Source organism: Hoplias malabaricus, chromosome 3, assembly GCF_029633855.1.
Source record: "Hoplias malabaricus isolate fHopMal1 chromosome 3, fHopMal1.hap1, whole genome shotgun sequence".
NCBI lineage: Eukaryota > Metazoa > Chordata > Actinopteri > Characiformes > Erythrinidae > Hoplias > Hoplias malabaricus.
In genome coordinates, this window is record NC_089802.1 from 75,432,076 (window position 1) to 75,453,719 (window position 21,644).

Genomic DNA, 21,644 nt, shown 5'->3' on the forward strand with positions numbered 1-21,644 from the left:
GTTGCCAACTTAGCCTTTCTGAGCCACCGTACTTTCGCAACCATTTTGAAAAACGATGTAATCGCTGACCAGGCTGTTTTTAAGGAAATGGTTATTGATTAATGAGTATGGTGACCAGACGTCCTCTTTTACCCGGACAAGTCCTCTTTTTTAGACTTAAAAAAATGTCCGGGCGGAATTTCACAAACGTCCGGCATTTTGTTTTTCTAGAGCTTACATAGAACTTTCGAGAAGCGTTTCGTTCACAAACTAGTCCCGCCCTCCCCTACTCCGATTGGTTCGCTTGAGTGAGAAGGGGGCGTGGTGAAGTAGCCCAAAATCTTCTGATTGGACGGTCTGACTGTAGAGCTACTGTTATTGGTCGATAACCTTCTCTGTAAACATTTAATTGGCCAGTCTGCACGTCAGTAGTCCTTGTTTACCTCAGGCAAAGCTCGTGTACCTACCCTCATCTTGAGCAGCTATGCCGAAACGTAAATGTAAGTTCTCGGATGAATTAAAAAAGAAATTCCCATGTTTTGTGTAGCAAATAAAGGTGTAAAGAACCTAAGAGCACACATAGGTTCAGCTAAACATACAACCACCCTCTTTTTCACCATCTCACATCTGGTCACCCTATTAATAAACCTCAGCGTATCTTACTAAGCACTGACTTATTAATCACGAACTACTGTGAAACTAATAGGGACTGTGCAGTTTCAAGTGTGTGCAACTGTTTGTAGCTTTGGTTTACATAAAAGTCTTTAAAAGATAATGTTTTATGTACTTCATAGTTTGTAAAAAAAACATCTGGCTACCACCTGGGCTCTAGACTCATGAATGAAGCCAATAAAACATGGCACAAAGACTCTTTTCTAAATGGTGGAAACCCTCCAGATCAGAGTTAAGAGGGGGTTACAGGTGCACGTACAGAAGTTTCCACTGGCTGTAATTCATTTTCATGTCGTTTGGCTATTTAATTTAGTCCATAGCGCCATCTAGCGGTGTGTCTTCGGTTAACGCATGAAATGCCCAGAAACCTCAATCTCATGGCAGTATGCAAGAAAGCGAAGATTTTAAGGTCAGTTTTTATTGCTTATTTATTAATGGTGAATGTTATTAAAAGCCTAGCCCTTCATTTTTAACTACATACGAGGACTATGGGGGTGTGTAGCCCACTTTAAAGATGACGTAATGCATTTGCGAGTTTATAGATGACGTAATGTACTTGCGAATTTTATATAAGTACGTTATGTAATTGCACCGATAAAGCGATTTCAAATGAGCCATGTGCAGAGTGTGTTATAGATTTATCGCAATGCATTTGCCTACACTTGCAAACTGTTCTCGCAACGAATTGTGCTTTTAGACGCTTTTCATTTTGAGAACAAACAGAAAACTGCTGTCGATCTGTCACGTCGGATTAACCGTGTGCAAACACATTCTGTAGTTGAGTGACAGCTGTATGTCTTGCAGGGAAAGCTGTGGCGCTGCAAGTTAATCTTTATCTAATGAATCGAATCATTGTCCGATTCCAAGATTCGTTTTAGGAAAAGTTTACTTTTTTTTAACATTTATTCCAAAACATATGCGTTAGGTAATAGATAGTGGTTTTATTTAAATGCTGCATTGTGGAGACACTTACAGTGGAGGTGAAACAATAGAGAAGTTGGCTTGTCTTTAAATCAAATATAGATATTTTATTTGACCCATCCAACACACCTATGCTGGGCCCAAACGTGCAGCCCAATTGTTGTCCTCACCTCGATGCCTTCCGGGGTCAGTGAGGAGTCCTGGAGACAGTTAAACATAGGGTAATAGTGACAACACATGGGTCCATATGGGCCTTGTAAGAATTAAATGGGTCTATACACATATATCTAATGTAGGCTAACTAGCTCATGGTCAATCCACGTGGACCCCCACCAGTGTGTGATGACTTGGAAGTGACTTTGCTAACATCTGAACCATTGAATTGTGCAAAAAAGCTGGAATTCCCCTTTGGGCAGTGGTGAATCGATTCACTTAAATGAGTCATTGGGAAAGAATGAATCGTTGGCGTATCGGCCTTCGCTAGTCGGTGGCAGTGCTTAGTCATGGTGACCTACTGCTTTCGCTCTGTCTCTCTACCTCCCTCTCTCTCTCTCTTTCTCTCTCTCTCCCCCTCCTCCCTCCTCTGGCCTTTAGTCAGCACTGAGAGACTTCATATTCACAGGGCGCGTGAGTACAGCTATTTTAAATACGTAAAAACGATTGCATCGTAGGAAAAAAACGAACTATTATGGTGCGCTGTTCAATGCGTTTGCTTTATTTCTCTTCGTTAAGGCTGCAGAGGTTTCGGATTCGTTGCTCTGCACAGTGTAACACTGTGGATCTTTTTGGAGCAGCGTAGAATATAACTGTAAGGTTAGTTGTAACGTTAGAGTTGGAGATTGCATGCAAAAACAAAGCAACAGTGAGCAGCCTTAATGCCCAGAGCGTCACAGTGAGACTCTGCATGCGTTCTCCCTCTAGTTTTCGGAGTCTGGTGTCTCCTTTAAGGTGGTGCACTTTCTTGACTTACTTTTGCAGGATTTACTTAAGGATTAAGATGAGTTTCTGCTTCATGGTTTTTAAAGCAGAGCGCAGTAACATTAGTTAAGGTACGATGAGTCACCACGGAAGGCAGCCTGCCAAAACCATTTAACCCCTCTTATTGTTTAAATATGACATTTGCTAAATGTGTTTATAACGCAGTTGGTTTTTCAGATCCAGTTAAAAAAATAAAAAAAGAAAGAAAGAAACATTCTCCAGAGTTCATGGAGTTTACAAGTGAAACAAGACCGTATAAGTTTCTTTAGACATACTTTAACTAGCATTAAAACCCCAATTCGCTATCTAATACATCTAAGACATTAGCTAATGTTTCTGGGGATTCACTTAACCACAGCAATGTTTGCTGTTACCTTATGCCGCCGTTTAAGGGGGAACCAAAAACCAGTCGACAGCGCTCGACAAAAGAATAAACAACAAGGTGTTTTGTGTGTCCCCATAGCTTTAGTTTAATTATTTAAACGTGTGAAAGTTGTACACCATGTCATGTAACAGTACTCAATCTCTTGTCGACGAAAATATTCAAAACCCAACGGCTGGATTGCGAAGGAGAACCAGATTTTCGTTTTAAAAATAAGCGGCTCTTCCGGAGAAACTTGGCCCGCCGCGGTTTAAATTTTCCCGCTGCTGCTCTAAATCGAGACCGGGGATTCGAGGCCTCGCTTGCCTCTTTTGTCTCTTTTTTGTGTTGTTTAAATAGAAAAGATAAATAAACAGGAAATAATTTTGGTACACTATTTAAATCAATCCGCTTTCTTCGTTGATATAACGTCATGAAGAATGTGAAAATTACTTATTGTAGAGAAACTTGTAGATTAGAGTTGGGATTGGAACCAGGAATTTTGCAGCAAATTAATTGCTATTTTATTTTACTGTCCAAAACAACAAGTGAATCTACACATCTTATGAGTTTAATATGTAATGTTTTTTTGAGGATGAAACAGTAATTGGACAAACAGCTACACTATGGGTACTGTTTTGCCTCATTATTCCTTGCATGCACCTGTCTGCTATAAATGGGTTTTATGGAAAAGGTTTATGACTAAATGTGTAAGACATAAGGCAAAAGAGTATTGATAACTTTATCATGCAATAACTGAAGGAGCTTTTTAAATGACTAACTAATCATTCAGATTATTAGTGATTATTATTTAGATTACATTTATCAGTTCCTTAAAACCAATGTTAACATTTCTCACTGTAAATTTCTTTGGATTAAAGACATTCATCTCATACCTTTCTGACATTTAATGGTAACCCTTTTAATAATATAAACATTTTGAAAAATCAATAAAAGTGAATGTAAAAACAAGGCACATGTTTTATTTATTTCCTGTAATTGTTTTTTTTAATAACTTGAACTTCATTTATTATGATTGTGTAGGCTTCATTTTGCCAAAATGTAATTTGCCAAAATCGTTTTATATATATATATATAAAATAAGAAATTGTTGCTCTCCAGTGAAAATCATGTATCTCCATTTTTGCTGACATACAGCATTTGAACACAGCAGCTGTCCTTCACATTGTGTGAATTTTACATGATGAATGAACGAATAGAAATGCTCAGAAATGACTTGGAATTAAATAATTTTACATAGACTTCCACTGAAATTTACGAAGGTTTAGAAGGTTAAGAATGTTCTTTCCCCTATAAAGTCTTTTCTTCTGGAGATAGATGTTTTGTTTGGACAGCGACAGTATAAAATTACTACTGTTCTGACTGTCTTTGTTGTGTTTACAATTAAAAAGCCGCCTAGGCTAAATTACCCATAACATCTTAAAGCGAAATAGCCTGTGGGATGAACAGGCAGATTTTTGGCAAAAACAGTGAAGTTAAGAAGTCATTTTTGCAGCGTGTATTGACAGTCTTTAACAATGTTTATATTAAATATTAAAAAAAGAAATGTGAATGTTTGTCATGATACAAATCTTTTAAAATTTGTAGAAGACAGATGTCAACAAGATCATGTGACCTTAAGAAAACACTTGTGGTCATGATGATGTGTTGAAGTCGGACCTGATTGAAACCACCTCCCTTTGTGTGCGTCACAGCTCTTAACTAGCGACCTGGCCCGAGTTTGTTCCACTCTTTACCAGAGCACCGCTGGCAGCAGAGTGGTTTACATGTTTCTGAGGGAGATAGCCATGGATCTTGATGAGTAACTGACTTTTAGCACAGTTCTTTATTGCAGTGAACCGTTAATATGTAATGTAAGATATGTATGTGTCTGTATATTTGTCTCCTGGCTGTGTGAATTATTTAGCTGCTTGTGTTTGATCAGTGATATTAATTCTGTCATTGATATATATTGATATTAATGTCCTTTTGTGAGGGTGTAGTTTGTTATTTAAGCATTAGGAATGTTCTTGTTTGTCAGGACAGAATGTTCATGATTTCAGCCTGTTGATCCCAGTCGTAAAACTTGCTTAATCACACTCTCTCTCTCTTCCTCTCTCTCTCCCTCTCTCGCTCTTCCTCTATCTCTCTTTTTTTCTCGTAGGTCTTTGAGCATACAAGGGACAAAACAGATTCCAGGGCACTGCCTGTTTTAAGTCCTTCGGTCCTGGAGGGATCATCTGTGTAAAGTGCTTGTTTTCCTGGAGGAGCTCACTCATCAACACAGACCAAATAACCCCTGGCACTTTTGGCACGGTTGCTGACCTGAATATCCGCAATCATTCAGTGTGTCAACTAAGCTAGGTTTTAAAAGCAGTGGTGAAACTGTACCTTTTAATCTAGGAAAAAACCCTTTTGCTACTACAAGAGGAAATGATCTTTTTCCATATCATTTATTTCTGAATGACTTCTGCAGCGTCTGTTTAAAAAAAAAAAAAAAAAAAACCTTGTCAGGGGAATTTACTAAAACCATATTCTTGCATGTGACCAAGCTTTTTCCATTAGTCTTTTATTCTTAGGTTTTGAATGTTATTTTTTTAAGAGCAGAAGTTTGTTTTGAGACAGAAGGATGGACCCTGTTGCAAGGTTGAATTAGAAGTTAATTAGCTCTTGTTGAATTTTCCTTGCCGCTCTTGAAGTTACTTCTGTTGCCACCACAGATGCTTCTGCTGCGCCAGAACCCGGATTCCTCGACTCATACCTGCTTACTCGAGACTGTAGGACGCTGGCTTTTTCATGCCTAACAACCTTTACATAACTGGAGGATGTTTATTTTTCAGAGAAATATGTAAACAGGTCATACAGGCTTTCTGACAAAGATGACTCCCGATTTTTTGAGATTGGACATGAACTCAGTGACTTGTTGACATGGAGATCACTCGTGGACTAAAGTTTGCGGCAGGTAGTGTGTACGGCACGAGATAAAACGAGTGGTTTTGAGCTTAGGAAAAGGTTTAATCTCTGAGAAGGTTGTTAAAAAGCTCAAGGGACGGACAGTTGTCACCTTCATTCTAGACGATAACTTGGTGGAGATTGTGGTGTGGTGGTGGGTAGTAATAAAAAAACAAAAACAAATTAATCACTCCTTCACCACACCTTTCCCTTGAGCTGGCGGGCGAGGATGCTAGCGCCAGGCAGGAGGCTCTGGTGAGGATGTACGCAGCATCCGGGATGACGGAGTGTAAGGCGGAGGTGACCCCCTCCACAAAAAATGGGCACCGTGTCTTCAGCTACACACTGGAGAGCCACACTGCTGCCGCCTTCGCCATCATGAACGAACTGCGGCTGGAGAGGCAACTCTGCGACGTCACACTGAGAGTCAAGTACAACGACCTAGAGGCTGTGGATTTTGTGGCTCACAAAGTGGTGCTGGCATCTTCCTCACCTGTGTTCAGGGCCATGTTCACCAACGGGCTCAAAGAGTGCGGCATGGAGGTGGTGCCCATCGAGGGGATCCACCCACGGGTAAGAGAGGTGACGCTGTGGGGGGGTGGGCCAAGCTAGATACTGTACTGCATGCTACTTCTAAGGGTATAGTATAGTAGTATACCATTTTGAATGCATCTTTTGCTGTGTACTTTCATGGACATGTTTTTTTCATGTATCAGCTACATCCAGAGATGTTTCTCTGTTGTCCTTAAGCGAGGAAATCGAGAAGCTTTTCCATTGCTCCAGGTCCACTGCTCCATATTGAGCTGAAATGTCGAGCCCCGTTGCCCTCGTTCTCACACCCATTGATTATTGGAATCTGCTAAATACACTTGTCAGTTTTACACACTCAGACTCTCATTACACACTCCTGCTGTAGTGGGCTTATCATTCAGCTTTGTATTCCGCCAGTGCGGTCCGCCAGCTGTGTTTGCTCTGAAGATTAGCTTTGGTCAGGACGGCTTAGGGGGCGAGACGAGGGATTGATGTGTTGAGCCGTTAACGCTGCGCTTTGACTAACGATCATAAATAGGCATCAATCAGCCGTCAACTTTCACATATGCTGTGTCATGCTATGTCTGGAGAATCCCGACCAGGAACAAATCCAAAGCACAATCTTTTATTATTACCTTGTTTTATTGCAGAGTGTCGCTCGGCTTCAGGTTTAGAAATCCTAATCTCACAGTGTCAACATTTAATCTTTAAGGATACACAGTGACGTCATGCCTTGAGTCGTGATATTTTTAGCCTGATATTTTTATCATTTCTCTTTCCTGTACATTATTAATAATTGTATTAATATTAATGTTGTTTGAACACAGCAAACCCAGGCCATGTTTAAAAAATGGACGCGTTTCTACTTCAGACATTACAGCATGGATTTTGAGTTGCTGAATTATCAAATACACAAACACAGTGTCTTAAAGCAGCATTTATTGTGAAGAATGATCAGTGTTTCAGTCCCTGTAAATGAAAACAGGGGCTGTATTGTGGTATAAATCCACACATTTGCATTTATTCTGGTTGGACATTTCTGGGTTCTGGGCACAACATTCATTACAAATAAGAGTCTGTGTTCATGACAGCCTGAACTGAATGGAGAGCTTCTCTAAAATAGTCCACTCTTGCCTCATCCATTCACTCCTGTGTAGAACCTTGTGGAAGACAAGTGTTGGGTGTTTGTCAGAGGGTCTTTACTAATGTCTTTGTTCTTTCTTAAAGGTCATGGGGCGGCTGATAGAATTTGCTTACACGGCGAGTATTTCCGTGGGGGAGAAGTGTGTGATCCATGTGATGAATGGAGCTGTAATGTACCAGATAGACAGCGTGGTTAAAGCCTGCTGTGATTTCCTGGTGCAGCAGCTGGACCCCAGTAACGCCATCGGCATCGCCAACTTTGCAGAGCAGATCGGATGCACCGAGCTCCATCAGAAAGCCCGCGAGTACATCTACATGAACTTCAGCCAGGTCAGACTTTCACAGAGGCATGTTTGATAACAACTCTGCCTTTTAAATATCTGAAATAATTTGCAATATTAAAAATATATATATATATATGTGTCATGGTGGCGCTGCAGGTAGTGTCACAGTCACACAGCGCCAGGGGCCTGGAGGTTGTGGGTTTGATTCCCGCTCTGGGTGATTGTCTGTGAGGAGTGTGGTGTGTTCTCCCTGTGTCTGCGTGGGTTTCCTCCGGGTGACTGACTGTGAGGAGTGTGGTGTGTTCTCCCTGTGTCTGCGTGGGTTTCCTCCAGGTGACTGTCTGTGAGGAGTGTGGTGTGTTCTCTCTATGTCTGCGTGGGTTTCCTCCGGGTGACTGTCTGTGAGGAGTGTGGTGTGTTCTCCCCGTGTCTGTGTGGGTTTCCTCCGGGTGACTGTCTGTGAGGAGTGTGGTGTGTTCTCCCTGTGTCTGCGTGGGTTTCCTCCGGGTGACTGTCTGTGAGGAGTGTGGTGTGTTCTCTTTGTCTGCGTGGGTTTCCTCCGGGTGACTGTCTATGAGGAGTGTGGTGTGTTCTCCCTGTGTCTGCGTGGGTTTCCTCCGGGTGACTGTCTGTGAGGAGTGTGGTGTGTTCTCTCTGTGTCTGCGTGGGTTTCCTCCGGGTGACTGTCTGTGAGGAGTGTGGTGTGTTCTCTCTGTGTCTGCGTGGGTTTCCTCCGGGTGACTGTCTGTGAGGAGTGTGGTGTGTTCTCTCTGTGTCTGCGTGGGTTTCCTCCGGGTGACTGTCTGTGAGGAGTGTGGTGTGTTCTCTCTGTGTCTGCGTGGGTTTCCTCCGGGTGACTGTCTGTGAGGAGTGTGGTGTGTTCTCTCTGTGTCTGCGTGGGTTTCCTCCGGGTGACTGTCTGTGAGGAGTGTGGTGTGTTCTCTCTGTGTCTGCGTGGGTTTCCTCCGGGTGACTGTCTGTGAGGAGTGTGGTGTGTTCTCCCTGTGTCTGCGTGGGTTTTCTCCGGGTGACTGTCTGTGAGGAGTGTGGTGTGTTCTCTTTGTCTGCGTGGGTTTCCTCTGGGTTACTGTCTATGAGGAGTGTGGTGTGTTCTCTCTGTGTCTGCGTGGGTTTCCTCCGGGTGACTGTCTGTGAGGAGTGTGGTGTGTTCTCTCTGTGTCTGCGTGGGTTTCCTCCGGGTGACTGTCTGTGAGGAGTGTGGTGTGTTCTCTCTGTGTCTGCGTGGGTTTCCTCCGGGTGCTCCAGTTCCCTCCCACAGTTTAAAAACAAAAAAGTTGGTATGTGGATTGTCGACTAAAAAGTGTACTAAAAACTTGATACAGTAGTTTAGTTTTGAGTAGTTATCATTTTAGAGCGGAAAAAGGACAAGTATATTATGATTTTGATGGCAATGATTGACATTACAGGCCTTTATTTATTGTGTATTATTTAAAATGCAGTAAACTGATATTCAATTTACTTTAATCCTGCTCTTGATGTATAAACTATACCGTTTATTCTCTTCTATATAAGCGTCTGAAAGGTTTTATAAATCAAGATGAATATGACCTGTAATCCGTTCCAATGATAAGGCAAATAAAATACAGTTTTTAACACTGATAATATCACACGAGACGTACAATAAAATCTTTCACAGCTGTCTACAATCAGGGCCTCCATTCTCTGAAAATATTACTTCCCCTTTACTGAAGAATCGAGAGTCTAGAGGTAAAGTCCACTTCTCATAAGTGAATATCGCTCTGTGGCAGAGTGTGACATTAATATAAAACTGTGTTTTTGTAAAATGCTGAATGCTGTGATAAACAGAAAGCTCTAATATCAGGATATCAACATATCAGACTTTCAGGCACTGCTAAATAATATCATCACGGTGATTTTAGTAAGTGGCCTTACCCTCAAATTATACCAAGTTTGTGGGGTTCCTCTCCATTGAAGGATGACAGGGTGAAGGGGGGTTAACGGTGAGTGCAGAGCAGCAGATGGACAACAGTCTGTAATCGTAGAACACCTGTAGGGTCTGTGGAGCTGAGAGAATGGACAACGACTGTAGAAACAAAGAGGTCATTGTAATGTTAAGGCTGATCTGAGTGTGTGTGTGGGTGGATAAATTATGAGTTTTTATTTTTATTAGATCTTTTCATTGCATGGTTTACAAAGGGAAGCTGGAATGCAGAATTTCATAGTTTATATTTCCTTCTACAGAAAGCTACATCCTCCTGGGCATGACTTTGCATGAGCTGGCGGAGTTGGGTATCGTCTAGGGACGCTATGAGTGTGTGTGGGTGTGGGTAGAAAAGTGGAACCTGTCCGACTACATTATCGCATGTGAGATGTTGAGGGCTATTTGTGTCTGAGAAGTTAAGGTTCTTCCCAGAGAGGCGGAGGTCATGGTGGCAACTTCTAGAAAACTGATGACACCCTCTGGGATATTGTTTAAGTTTGTGAAATGCGTGAGAGTGTGAAGAAGATCTAGGAGTCAAACAAAGGTAGTCACAAACAAAAGGCTTAAGCTGTGTAGTGAAGGAAGACGAAGATATTAGTTTCTGTTCTCTCTGTCTCTCTCTCTCTCTTTCTCTTTTTCCCTCTCTTTCTATCTCTCTCTTTCTCTTTCTCTCTCCCTCTTTCTCTCTCTCTTTCATTTTCTCTCCCTCTCTTTCTCTCTCTCTCTTTCTTTCTCTCTCCCTCTCTCTCTTTCTCTTTCTCTCTCCCTCTCTCTCTCTCTCACCCTCCCTCTCTCTCTCACCAACCCTCTTTTTCACCCTCTCTCTCTCTCTCTCTCTCTCTTTCTCTCTCACCCTCCCTCTCTCTCTCACCAACCCTCTCTCTCTCTCTCTTTCTCTCTCACCCTCCCTCTCTCTCTCACCAACCCTCTTTTTCACCCTCTCTCTCTCTCTCTCTCTCTCTCTCTCTCTCTCTCTCTTTCTCTCTCACCCTCCCTCTCTCTCTCACCAACCCTCTCTCTCTCTCTCTTTCTCTCTCACCCTCCCTCTCTCTCTCACCAACCCTCTCTTTCTCACCCTCCCTCTCTCTCTCACCCTCCCTCTCTCTCACCCCCCCCTCTCTCTCTCATGTATCATATATTTGTAATTCCAAATTCAAACACTGAATGACACTTGTCATTTATTTAACAAAAAATAGCTTCCAGTTAGAGTTAAATGATTATTACATTTATATCAATACGTTGCAATGTATACAATACAAAAAGGCACATTTCTAATCGTATGGCAGTGTTTCGTACCTTGTCTGAAAATGATGACCAAGTAAATTAAAGCTCAAGTGTTGGCCTCACTCTTGGAAAAATAAAACACATGGTTATCTTCTTGTGGAACAAAAACTCCTGAGACGTGATTTTATGAAAATAACTGCAGTCGCGGTATTACTCAGAACAAACAGAATTAGATATTTTCCACTTAATGCTGTGGCCCAATCTCTAGCGTGTGCTCCAAAGATCAACAGCAGGATTAAAGCCTAAGCTACAAAGCTACAAAGCTAGCTATTAAATGCCCAGCTACAATGCTCTAACAAAACCCAAATACTGTCTTCATATGGGTTCTTCTGGTCTCTCATTGTTTTATTCAAGGCTGATTAGAAGAAATTCTATTCCAACAGGATCAGAAATGTAGCATATATTCAGTATATCCTCAGTATATCTGTGGAAATAAAGAACATTATGTCAAATACCTTATGAGATTTATGAGATATTATTTGTCACCGAGATGTAGCACAAACCTTCTGATATGATATTTTGGACTTTTTTAACCTCCTGTCTCCACCTGCTTTTCCACCTCCGCTACTCTAGGTGGCGACTCAGGAGGAATTCTTCAACCTGTCTCACTGCCAGTTGGTGACGCTGATCAGTCGAGACGAGCTGAACGTCCGCTGTGAGTCCGAGGTGTTCCACGCGTGTGTGGCGTGGGTGCAGTACGACCGCGAGGACCGCCGTCCGTACGTCCAGGCGCTGCTGCAGGCCGTCCGCTGCCACTCCCTCACACCCCACTTCCTGCAGCGGCAGCTGGAGCACTTCGAGTGGGATGCTCAGAGCAAGGACTACCTCTCTCAGATCTTCCAGGACCTCACTCTGCACAAGCCAACCAAGGTCATCTCCTGCCGGACACCCAAGGTGCCGCAGCTCATCTACACGGCCGGGGGCTACTTTAGGCAGTCGCTCTGCTTCCTGGAGGCATTCAACCCTTGCACGGGGACGTGGCTAAGACTGGCGGACCTGCAGGTGCCTCGCAGTGGCCTAGCGGCTTGCGTCATCAGTGGTCTGTTCTATGCCGTGGGCGGGCGAAACAACGCCCCCGATGGCAATATGGACTCCAACACCCTGGACTGTTACAACCCCATGAACAACTGCTGGCTTCCCTGTGCACCTATGAGTGTCCCCCGGAACCGCATTGGCGTCGGGGTCATTGATGGCATGATCTACGCAGTGGGGGGCTCACACGGCTGTATTCATCATAACAGTGTGGAAAGGTTAGTCACATTAACCAGATCTGCATTTTAAAGATTTGATAGTATTAGATTTGTTGAATTAGCGTTAGGGCGGCACGGTGGCGCAGCAGGTAGGTGTCGCAGTCACACAGCTCCAGGGGCCTGGAGGTTGTGGGTTCGATTCCCGCTCTGGGTGACTGTCTGTGAGGAGTGTGGTGTGTTCTCCCTGTGTCTGCGTGGGTTTCCTCCGGGTGACTGTCTGTCAGGAGTGTGGTGTGTCCGCGTGGGTTTCCTCTGGGTGACTGTCTGTGAGGAGTGTGGTGTGTTCTCTATGTGTCTGCGTGGGTTTCCTCCTGGTGCTCCAGTTCCCTCCCACAGTTTAAAAACACACGTTGGTAGGTGGATTGGTGACTCCAAAAGTGTCCGTAGGTGTGAGTGAATGTATGTATGTGTGTGTGTGTGTCTGTGTTGCCCTGTGAAGGACTGGCGCCCCCTCCAGGGTGTATTCCTGCCTTGCGACCAGTGATTCCAGGTAGGCTCTGGACCCACTGCGACCCTGAACTGGATAAGCGCTTACAGATAATGAATGAATGAATGAATGAATTAGCGTTAAGCAGCATGGCAGAATCTGTAAATATCTCTCATTCTCCTCTAAGTACTTCATCCTAATCTGGGTCCCGGTATCACTGGGTGCAAGGATCAGATGGGTTCAGAAATCCATTTAATCCTACAAGTGTAGGGAAAAACACTGTTCTCTGTGGTTTGTTTACATTCAGAAGCTTCGGGCCTTTTAAGGTGGAAAAGTATATTTGAGGGGGAAAAAAACATGGCTGAATTTTAACCTAAGTTTTTGTTCACTGTTTGAAACACTACAGAAACTCATTTGTAACTCAAATTGTTCATTTTTGTATCACCTTGGGTATAAGTCAGTACCAACCTATGAAGTAGGAATATAGCAATATCTTTGGAGTTCTTTCTGTTAGAGAAAGAGAGACCACTTTAACACATTAGATCCGTTTCAAGCACGCATACGGACCGGAGAGCAGCAAATCATGAGGAAACATCCTCGGTGTTTTATAAGATGTGTATTTTCATTTAAATCATGAACGTTGCCTTATGGACTAAAGGGACGTGTTGTTTCATCTTGAACAGATCGTGTCACAGCTCCATCTACCTCTGAGTCTGTACAGCATCAGATTGTACACTTGGCATCAAAACGCTCGAGTACATTTCAGATTATTTCTTTTTTAATCAGAATGATGTTCATTGGCTTTTCAGAACATTTGTAGTTCAAAAGCTGACAGCTAGACTCAGGCTAAAAAAAAAAACAACTCACTGGCTACTTATTGGAGGAGAGCTCTGGCTTTCCAGAAACTGGTTGGATGTATTTGGGACAGGTGTTTTCATCTTGGGGGGGGTGTGTGGTGGAGACAAAAGGAGGAGCTCAGTCTCTAAGATGAAAACATGAAGCACCGTTTATCAGTGTGGACAGTTTTTTAGTTCTTGGGCATCCCAATTCTTTCTAAATCTTTTTTTTTATTATTGTTATAGAACACAAATTTAGAAGTGGATTCTTTTATATGAAATTTGCTTACGAATATTTGCTGAAAGGTGAATTGTCTGTACACAAAGACGTTTTTAAACGGATATGGTCTCTGTCTTTGGTACTGTAATTTATTTATTTAGTACTTTCATTCATTATCTGTAACCCTTATCCAGTTCAGGGTCACGGTGGGTCCAGAGCCTACCTGGAATCACTGGGCGCAAGTCGGGAATACACCCTGGAGGGGGCGCCAGTCCTTCACAGGGCAACACACACACTCACACATTCACTCACACACTCACACCTACGAACACTTTTTAGTCGACAATCCACCTACCAACGTGTGTTTTTAAACTGTGGGAGGGAACTGGAGCACCAGGAGGAAACCCACGCAGACACAGGGAGAACAGACCACACTCCTCACAGACAGTCACCCGGAGGAAACCCACGCAGACACAGGGAGAACACACCACACTCCTCACAGACAATCACCCGGAGGAAACCCACGCAGACACAGAGAGAACACACCACACTCCTCACAGACAGTCACCCGGAGGAAACCCACACAGACACAGGGAGAACACACCACACTCCTCACAGACAGTCACCCAGAGGAAACCCACGCAGACACAGAAAGAACACACCACACTCCTCACAGACAGTCACCCAGAGGAAACCCACGCAGACACAGAAAGAACACATCACACTCCTCACAGACAGTCACCCGGAGGAAACCCACGCAGACACGGAGAACACACCACACTCCTCACAGACAGTCACCCGGAGGAAACCCACGCAGACACAGATAACACACCACACTCCTCACAGACAGTCACCCGGAGGAAACCCACGCAGACACAGAGAGAACACACCACACTCCTCACAGACAGTCACCCGGAGGAAACTCACGCAGACACAGGGAGAACACACCACACTCCTCACAGACAGTCACCCGGAGGAAACCCACGCAGACACAGAGAGAACACACCACACTCCTCACAGACAGTCACCCGGAGGAAACCCACGCAGATACAGAGAGGACACACCACACTCCTCACAGACAGGCACCCCGAGCGGGAATCGAACCCACAACCTCCAGGTCACTGGAGCTGTGCAACTGCGACACCTACCTGCTGCACCACCGTGCCGTCTTATTTAGCACTTACATAGTGCATATTATTTAAATAGTGTTTTTCAGTGTCTCCTACTGATGGGTTCTTGGAAGTGTGGGACATTACCCAGGACACTGTCATTTTACCCAAAAGAAAAATGTAATTTTTGTGGTGTTTTTCCAACACTAGTTTACATGCTGCCTCTTTTTTAGTAGAGAACTGTTACAAAGTTCTTTCTTATTGAATGCGGTGATATGTTTTACAGTCGATTAACCTCCAAAATCCCCTTACATACTTAAAAGCCGTTTCCTAAAAATCTTCTTTACTTCTGGCACATGCGCCCTCACATTTATGTTGAGGAGGGCCGAATATCGCTTTCACCATGGAGATAAGAGAAGAGGAAGTGAGTTTAGATCACTGCTGTCAAGTCTAATATAATGAAACAAAGCTTAATCCAAAAGAAGGAACAGAAATGTCCTATAAATAGCAGTTTACCATCTCTCTGTCACACCCACACCTTTCCACAGCAGCTCAAGGAACCTATTATTTTCTGCCTTTTCTTACTAGAATTTTAAGAGCATCTTGTGGATCTGTTTACTGGGGATTAACTACCACACCATCTTTTTATCATCATTACACAGCAGCGCAGTGACATTTGGACTGTTGGGGGATAGATGTCTTGCTCAGGGGTGCCTCAGCCATGGATGTTGAGGGACTAGAAAGCACTCCTCCTGCCCATTTCTCTCCCAAACCCGTATCTCTAACCTTTCGGCCTCTTCTGACCTGTAACACACACAGGGCCGTTAGGTCAAAGGAAATTCCCTTTTAAGATTTACGTCTCGGTAGTTTAGAGAAGTCTGACATAAACAAGATCATTGTAGAGACAATAACAACAACAGAAACCAGTGATCACAGTATCGACAACACAAATATATGGATGTTATTTACTCAGCACAACCTCTTTCAACATCTCAGTGTTTATTTGTAATGTTGATAATGGTAAAATAGTAGTAAATCTGAAAAATGCATCTGTGACGTTGTTACGAATTGAAAATTCCACTCTTTCATGACAATGAACATCAAACTGGCTCTGAACAGGAAAGCCATCCGTCCACTGGTTGCATAAGATTTCAGCTGCGTCACTGTCTGTACGGGAAGGTCTGCCCTGTAGGTGGTCATCTTGGCAGTCTTTCAAGTTCTCCTGTCTCTTTGAATGAAGAGGGACTGCGTTCAAAAGGGGAAAGCCATGTTAAGTTCTCTGACACACATTTAGAACCAAAGCCCGCTTCGCCTTTCAATTCTTAATGGCTCAGCCATGTCTTTGAGTTTGATCATGTGTGATTTGTGCTGCTTTCGCAGGTACGATCCAGAAAGGGACTCCTGGCAGCTTGTAGCGCCGATGCTGACGCAGCGAATCGGAGTGGGCGTGGCTGTTATTAACCGCCTCCTCTACGCAGTGGGCGGGTTTGACGGCACGCACCGCCTCAGCTCAGTGGAGTGCTATAACCCTGAGCGAGACGAGTGGAGGAGCACTGCCCCCATGAACACAGTCCGCAGTGGAGCTGGTGAGGAGAAATTGATTTACCTGTTTTCTTCTGAAATGCTGGAACATTTCTATGAGGATTCGATTGCATTCAACCACATTAAAATAAGTGAGGTCAGGTACTGATGTTGGAGGATTAGTTCTGGGTCACAAACACCACTCGAGAACGCTCCCCAGGCCACGCTGTCCCCTGCCGCACCTTTTGTGTAGCGGAGGTCACTCGTTAAAAGAGGTTTCCACAAACTTTTAGACACGTGATTTAGTTCTGGAGAGAGCTGGAATGTCTTTCCTGAAGGGGCCTAGCTGTGTAACACAAGCACAAGACAGTTGTCTGCTGAAATTCAGCGTGACTGCCGCATAAGTCCTTGTTAAATCATTAACAGCATCTTTCTGCATTGTCATGATTCGACTGCAGCAAGTCCAACAACGGTGTCATAAATCCCAGAAAGTCATTGTAGGTCAGAACAAACATCAGAGTCCAGTGGCCCACCTTTACTTCCACCTAGATAAGCTCCTGTGTATTGCCTAACACACAATACCTCGCTGTGAGACGATTCATTAGTCTGTGTGTGTTCTCCAGGTGTTTGCGCCTTGGGAAATCATATCTACGTGATGGGCGGCTATGACGGCACCAATCAGCTGAACACGGTGGAGCGTTACGATGTGGAGACGGACAGCTGGACCTTCATCTCGCCCATGAGACACCGACGAAGTGCACTGGGGGTCACCACACACCACGGATGCATCTATGCTCTGGGTTAGAGTCCAAATCTTGTACTCATTCAGCAAGAACTAAACAGGCTCCCCTTCTAATAAAGCTGTAACATCTCAGTGGCTGAATCTGCGGTTAATTAAAGCTGGTATGGCGTGAAAAATACTGCACAGAACTTGTATAATTTGACACATATTTATTAGATGTGTAACATTTATGCAAATCTGCATTCTGATATCTCACAGTGCATTTGTAAAAATGTCATTGTGTGAATACAAAAAATTTCCAGCCACTCAACACCAGTTAATAACAAAAACTTGAGGCTGTAGGTGCTGTTTTTTGTGAGATCAGTAATTCCATGGCAATTTATACTATGCTCTGCACACTGCCTGTAATAGAAGTATAAACCACTAGTGTGTAACATCTGTTCTAGCAAATTTCACGAGCAGTATTACATTAGTTTCAGTGGAAATATCCATGGTGTTCACGGGATTTATGGGTTCTGCATTGCAGACATCCAGGAGCCATGATGCTGCTGTGAAACCATGTTTTGATTTCAGCTCTGATGAACTTTGACATGTAAACTTGCAGTCAACCAATAGCACATTCACTTCACTCACCATTGGCTCTGAGAACCCAGTGATAGAATGGCTAATTTTGGCAGAGACACAACTGATTATACATTTCTTCCTGACTTCCTAAAAAAATCAATGCGTTAAAAGGGAAGGCAGTCAGTTAGGAGGCTGTTTACTATGATCTGGGACGGGTAGAAAACACATCTTCAGTTGGTACGCATCTACAGCTAGTTCATCAGTTGTAGACAAATTGATTTATTTTTATTTTTTAGTTTTTTGGCTTGACTGTTCCTAAATTAAGAAGATGTAATGGTTCCAGTCCTGGACGCCTCTCACTGAAGGTAAACCAGGCATGTCCAACTGGAAGGAGGCCCCGGGGTAGACCCAGGACACGCTGGAGGGATTATATCTCCCGGCTGGCCTGGGAACGCCTGGGGATCCTTCAGGAGGAACTGGTGGAAGTTGTGGGGGACAGAGATGTCTGGGCCTCTTTGCTCGCCCTGTTGCCACGGCGACCCTGAAATGATGATGATGAGATGAGAAGTGTTTCCAGGGGGTCAGATAAACCAAGCTTTTGACCCCAGTGGAGCCCCATACAAACCCTAGGGTAGACTAAATGCATGACCAATTCTAGTTGCCTCTGAGTGATAGTTTCTCATAGAAATCAAATTCTTTGTTAAAAAAACAATGAACAAGATGTACGTTATTAGTTCTGTTGAAAATGTCCTCGAGCTGATCGTGGCCGCCCCCTGGTGTCTGGAAAGTGACAGTGCTTTAAAGGGTATTTACAAGTATGGGGTTTCATCTAATAGTAGTTTGCGTCTAGGTCGGAAAAACACTCCCTCCGTGATAGTATTAGGTGAAAGGTCTTGGCTGGATGATCCGCTCGGCACAGAGCTCCCCGTGGGTGTTTGTTTATAGTTGCGTAATATTGTACGCAACCTACTTTTAGAATAGCAGTCAAACTCTGCTGGACTCCAGGATGTTGACAACTCGCTTGTGTGTTACTGTAGATTAGATAATGTTTACCTAGCGGCTTAGTGCCTAAACAGAATTTGTTTTTCTGTCCTGTCTCTTCTTTTTTTTGTCTCTAATCCACATGCTCTGTCTTTCTCTTGTCCAGGGGGATATGATGGAAACACGTTCCTGGACAGTGTGGAATGCTATGACCCAGAAACGGACACATGGACTGAAGTCACAAAGATGACCTCGGGGAGGAGCGGGGTCGGAGTTGCGGTCACTATGGAGCCATGCCAAAAGGACTGTCAAAAATCTGATCCCAGCAAGAAAGCCAAATGAAATCTCACCTTATCCAACCCGATTCAGGCCACATTTCCAGGTGGCGGTGTGTCTGATTCAAAGCTAATCCGATCTGATTTGAACATGCGACACACTTTGACCGCTCACATCATATTCAAGTGTTGTGTTTTTTATTAATAATTTGGGCGGAGAATCTTACCTTCTGGTCCTCAGCGTGTTCACACCTGCATCTGTATTACAACAACGGATCAGATTCAGATTATAATTTACAGTGTGGACACAGAGTCTAGGAATCATTTGATTTACATTCGACACCATGCAGTTTGAACAACATGGGTGTCCTAATTTATTACTGACCAAACCTCTGCACACAAACCAAATCAATGGTCACATGGGCTCCTCTCTCTTAGAGTCCATACCTTAGAGGGTTTTATTTTCTCATTTACTTTTCCTGTGAATGCAGAAGTGCCATTATGACATCACATCACCACTTCAGTATCCCACCCTCTGTGCTGCTGTAGTGGGCGTGAAGCCTGGACGTAGGACCCAAGAATTCGAGTGCCAGTGAGCATGTTTTAATTGGGATTTCTCACCATACTCATAACCAAGTCCTTTCTGAGTTGTGTCTCATTATACTGGAGAAAGAGTTATCCCCAATCCTGGTCCAGAAGGACCTCATGTACTACACTCTTTAGTGTTTTCCCTGCTCTGACACCCACTTATTTGAATCATTGAAAAACAGGGAAAGCACTATATATGTAGGAATACGTAGTGCTCATACTATGTCCTCAACACATTGAATCTACAAAATTAATTGGCCATTTCTGTAGAGCCTTTTCTCCATTGGCCAATGATAGACTTGTTGTTGTGTGGACAGTGTCCTCCCTGAATTTAAGCTTCTCTTTCTTGATTTAGAAAGTTCCCATCCACTTATTTCCCTCCTCGGTAAGTCTACATTTTCACCACCATTCAGACCTGAGTTTCTCATTGTCGTCCTCAGACTAGACATCTGTCCTTGCAGTGCTAGACACTTTGTGTGTGTGTGTGTGTGTGTGTGTGTGTGTTAGGACACAGTAGAGAGACACTGGACTGTGCTAAAGAAGAGTTGCCAATGCAAAGTCTCATTAAAAAGTGTTAAGTCCATGACTGTATCTGGACCTGAGCAAAATAGCAGCAGAAATACATCTCTTTACCCAGGAGCATCAAAGAGAAAGAAACCTAACAACAGGGTTTTTTTTTTTTTTCATTTTCTAAAGGGGCAGCACACTCAGGCCATTTAAGGTCCAGAACGACACTCAGTGCTGAACGTGGCATTACCTGAAAAATGTTTTGCAGAATTCTCCAAAAACAGGCCAACGTCGCTCTTTACAAAACCACAGACCATTCTTTGATGGGGGAAAAAAAGACCTGAATAATAAATGTATTTGTAACAGCGTTTTAAGCTACATTTTTCCAGGAATTTTTGTATATTGTACAGAGATTTTTTTGCTTATTTATTTTGGACTGACCATTTGGTTCCTCTCTCTGTGGCATGGACACTGAATTCTCTAGACGAAGCCGGATTGTGGCTCGTAGCATGTGCCCTCTTTGAGCCGTGCTGGAAAGTGACAGCTGCTCTTTTTTTTCTAAATCGGGCCCTTTGTTTGAAAAGGGATGTGTTTTTCCTTTCATCCTTTTATTATTAACGTTTCATTATTTAAAGACTGCTTTGTAAATTTTACAGCACCGGATGCATTGTAAAACACCTTGTATATTAAATGCTTATGTTTATTGTAATACATCTGTGTCTGCTGCTGATATTTTCATCATAATCCATTTAATATGTCAGTATAGTAAATGGTGAAAGAATTAATATTAAATGTGAGTTCATCTAATATTTTATTCAGAATAGAACACAAATCACAGATCAAAAGTTTAAACTGAGAGAACGTATCATTTTAAGGGAAAAATATGTTGTTTCAAAATTTCATGGCGTCAACAAATCCCAAAAAAGTTGTGACAAGGCCAATTTTTACCACTGTGTGGCATCCCCCCTTCTTCTTACAACACTCAACAAACGTCTGGGGACAGAGGAGACCAGTTTCTCAAGTTTAGAAGTAGGAATGCTCTCCCATTCGTGTCTAATACAGGCCTCTAACTGTTCAATCGTCTTGGGCCTTCTTTGTCGCACCTTCCTCTTTATGATGCGCCAAATGTTCTCTACAGGTGAAAGATCTGGACTGCAGGCCGCCATTTCAGTCCCCGGATCCTTCTCCTACGTAGCCATGATGTTGCAGAATGTGGTCTGGCATTATCTTGTTGAAAAATGCAGGGTCCTCCCTGAAAGAGATGACGTCTAGATGGGAGCATATGTTGTTCTAGAACCTGAACATAGTTCTCTACATTAATGGTGCCTTTCCAGACATGCAAGCTGCCCATGCCACAAGCACTCATGCAACCCCATACCATCAGTGATGCAGGCTTCTGAACGGAGCGTTGATAAAAACTTGGGTTATCCTTTGTCCTCTCTGGTCCGGATGACATGGCGTCCCAGTGTTCCATAAAGAACTTCAAATCCTGACTCATCTGACCACAGAACAGTCTTCCATTTTGCCACACTCCATTTTAAAAGACCCCTGGCCCA

At 43.4% G+C, this 21,644-nt stretch overlaps 1 protein-coding gene across 5 annotated transcripts; it reads left to right on the forward strand.

The window, feature by feature from the left end:
- The first annotated feature begins 446 nt into the window (after nt 1-446).
- keap1b (kelch-like ECH-associated protein 1b) lies at nt 447-20,851 on the forward strand. Of its 5 annotated transcripts, none has more exons than XM_066663589.1 (7): nt 447-479; nt 5,076-6,436; nt 7,622-7,867; nt 11,642-12,318; nt 16,291-16,496; nt 17,055-17,231; nt 18,885-20,851. In XM_066663589.1, the coding sequence occupies exons 2-7, from the start codon at nt 6,125-6,127 to the stop codon at nt 19,058-19,060; spliced, it is 1,794 nt and encodes a 597-aa protein (XP_066519686.1). In that variant the 5' UTR covers nt 447-479; nt 5,076-6,124; the 3' UTR covers nt 19,061-20,851. The 5 variants fall into 5 exon arrangements, with proteins under 5 accessions (XP_066519686.1, XP_066519683.1, XP_066519685.1 ...); XM_066663586.1 differs by lacking the exon at nt 447-479 and adding an exon at nt 2,102-2,199; XM_066663588.1 differs by lacking the exon at nt 447-479 and adding an exon at nt 2,240-2,385.
- The last annotated feature ends 793 nt before the right edge of the window (nt 20,852-21,644 follow it).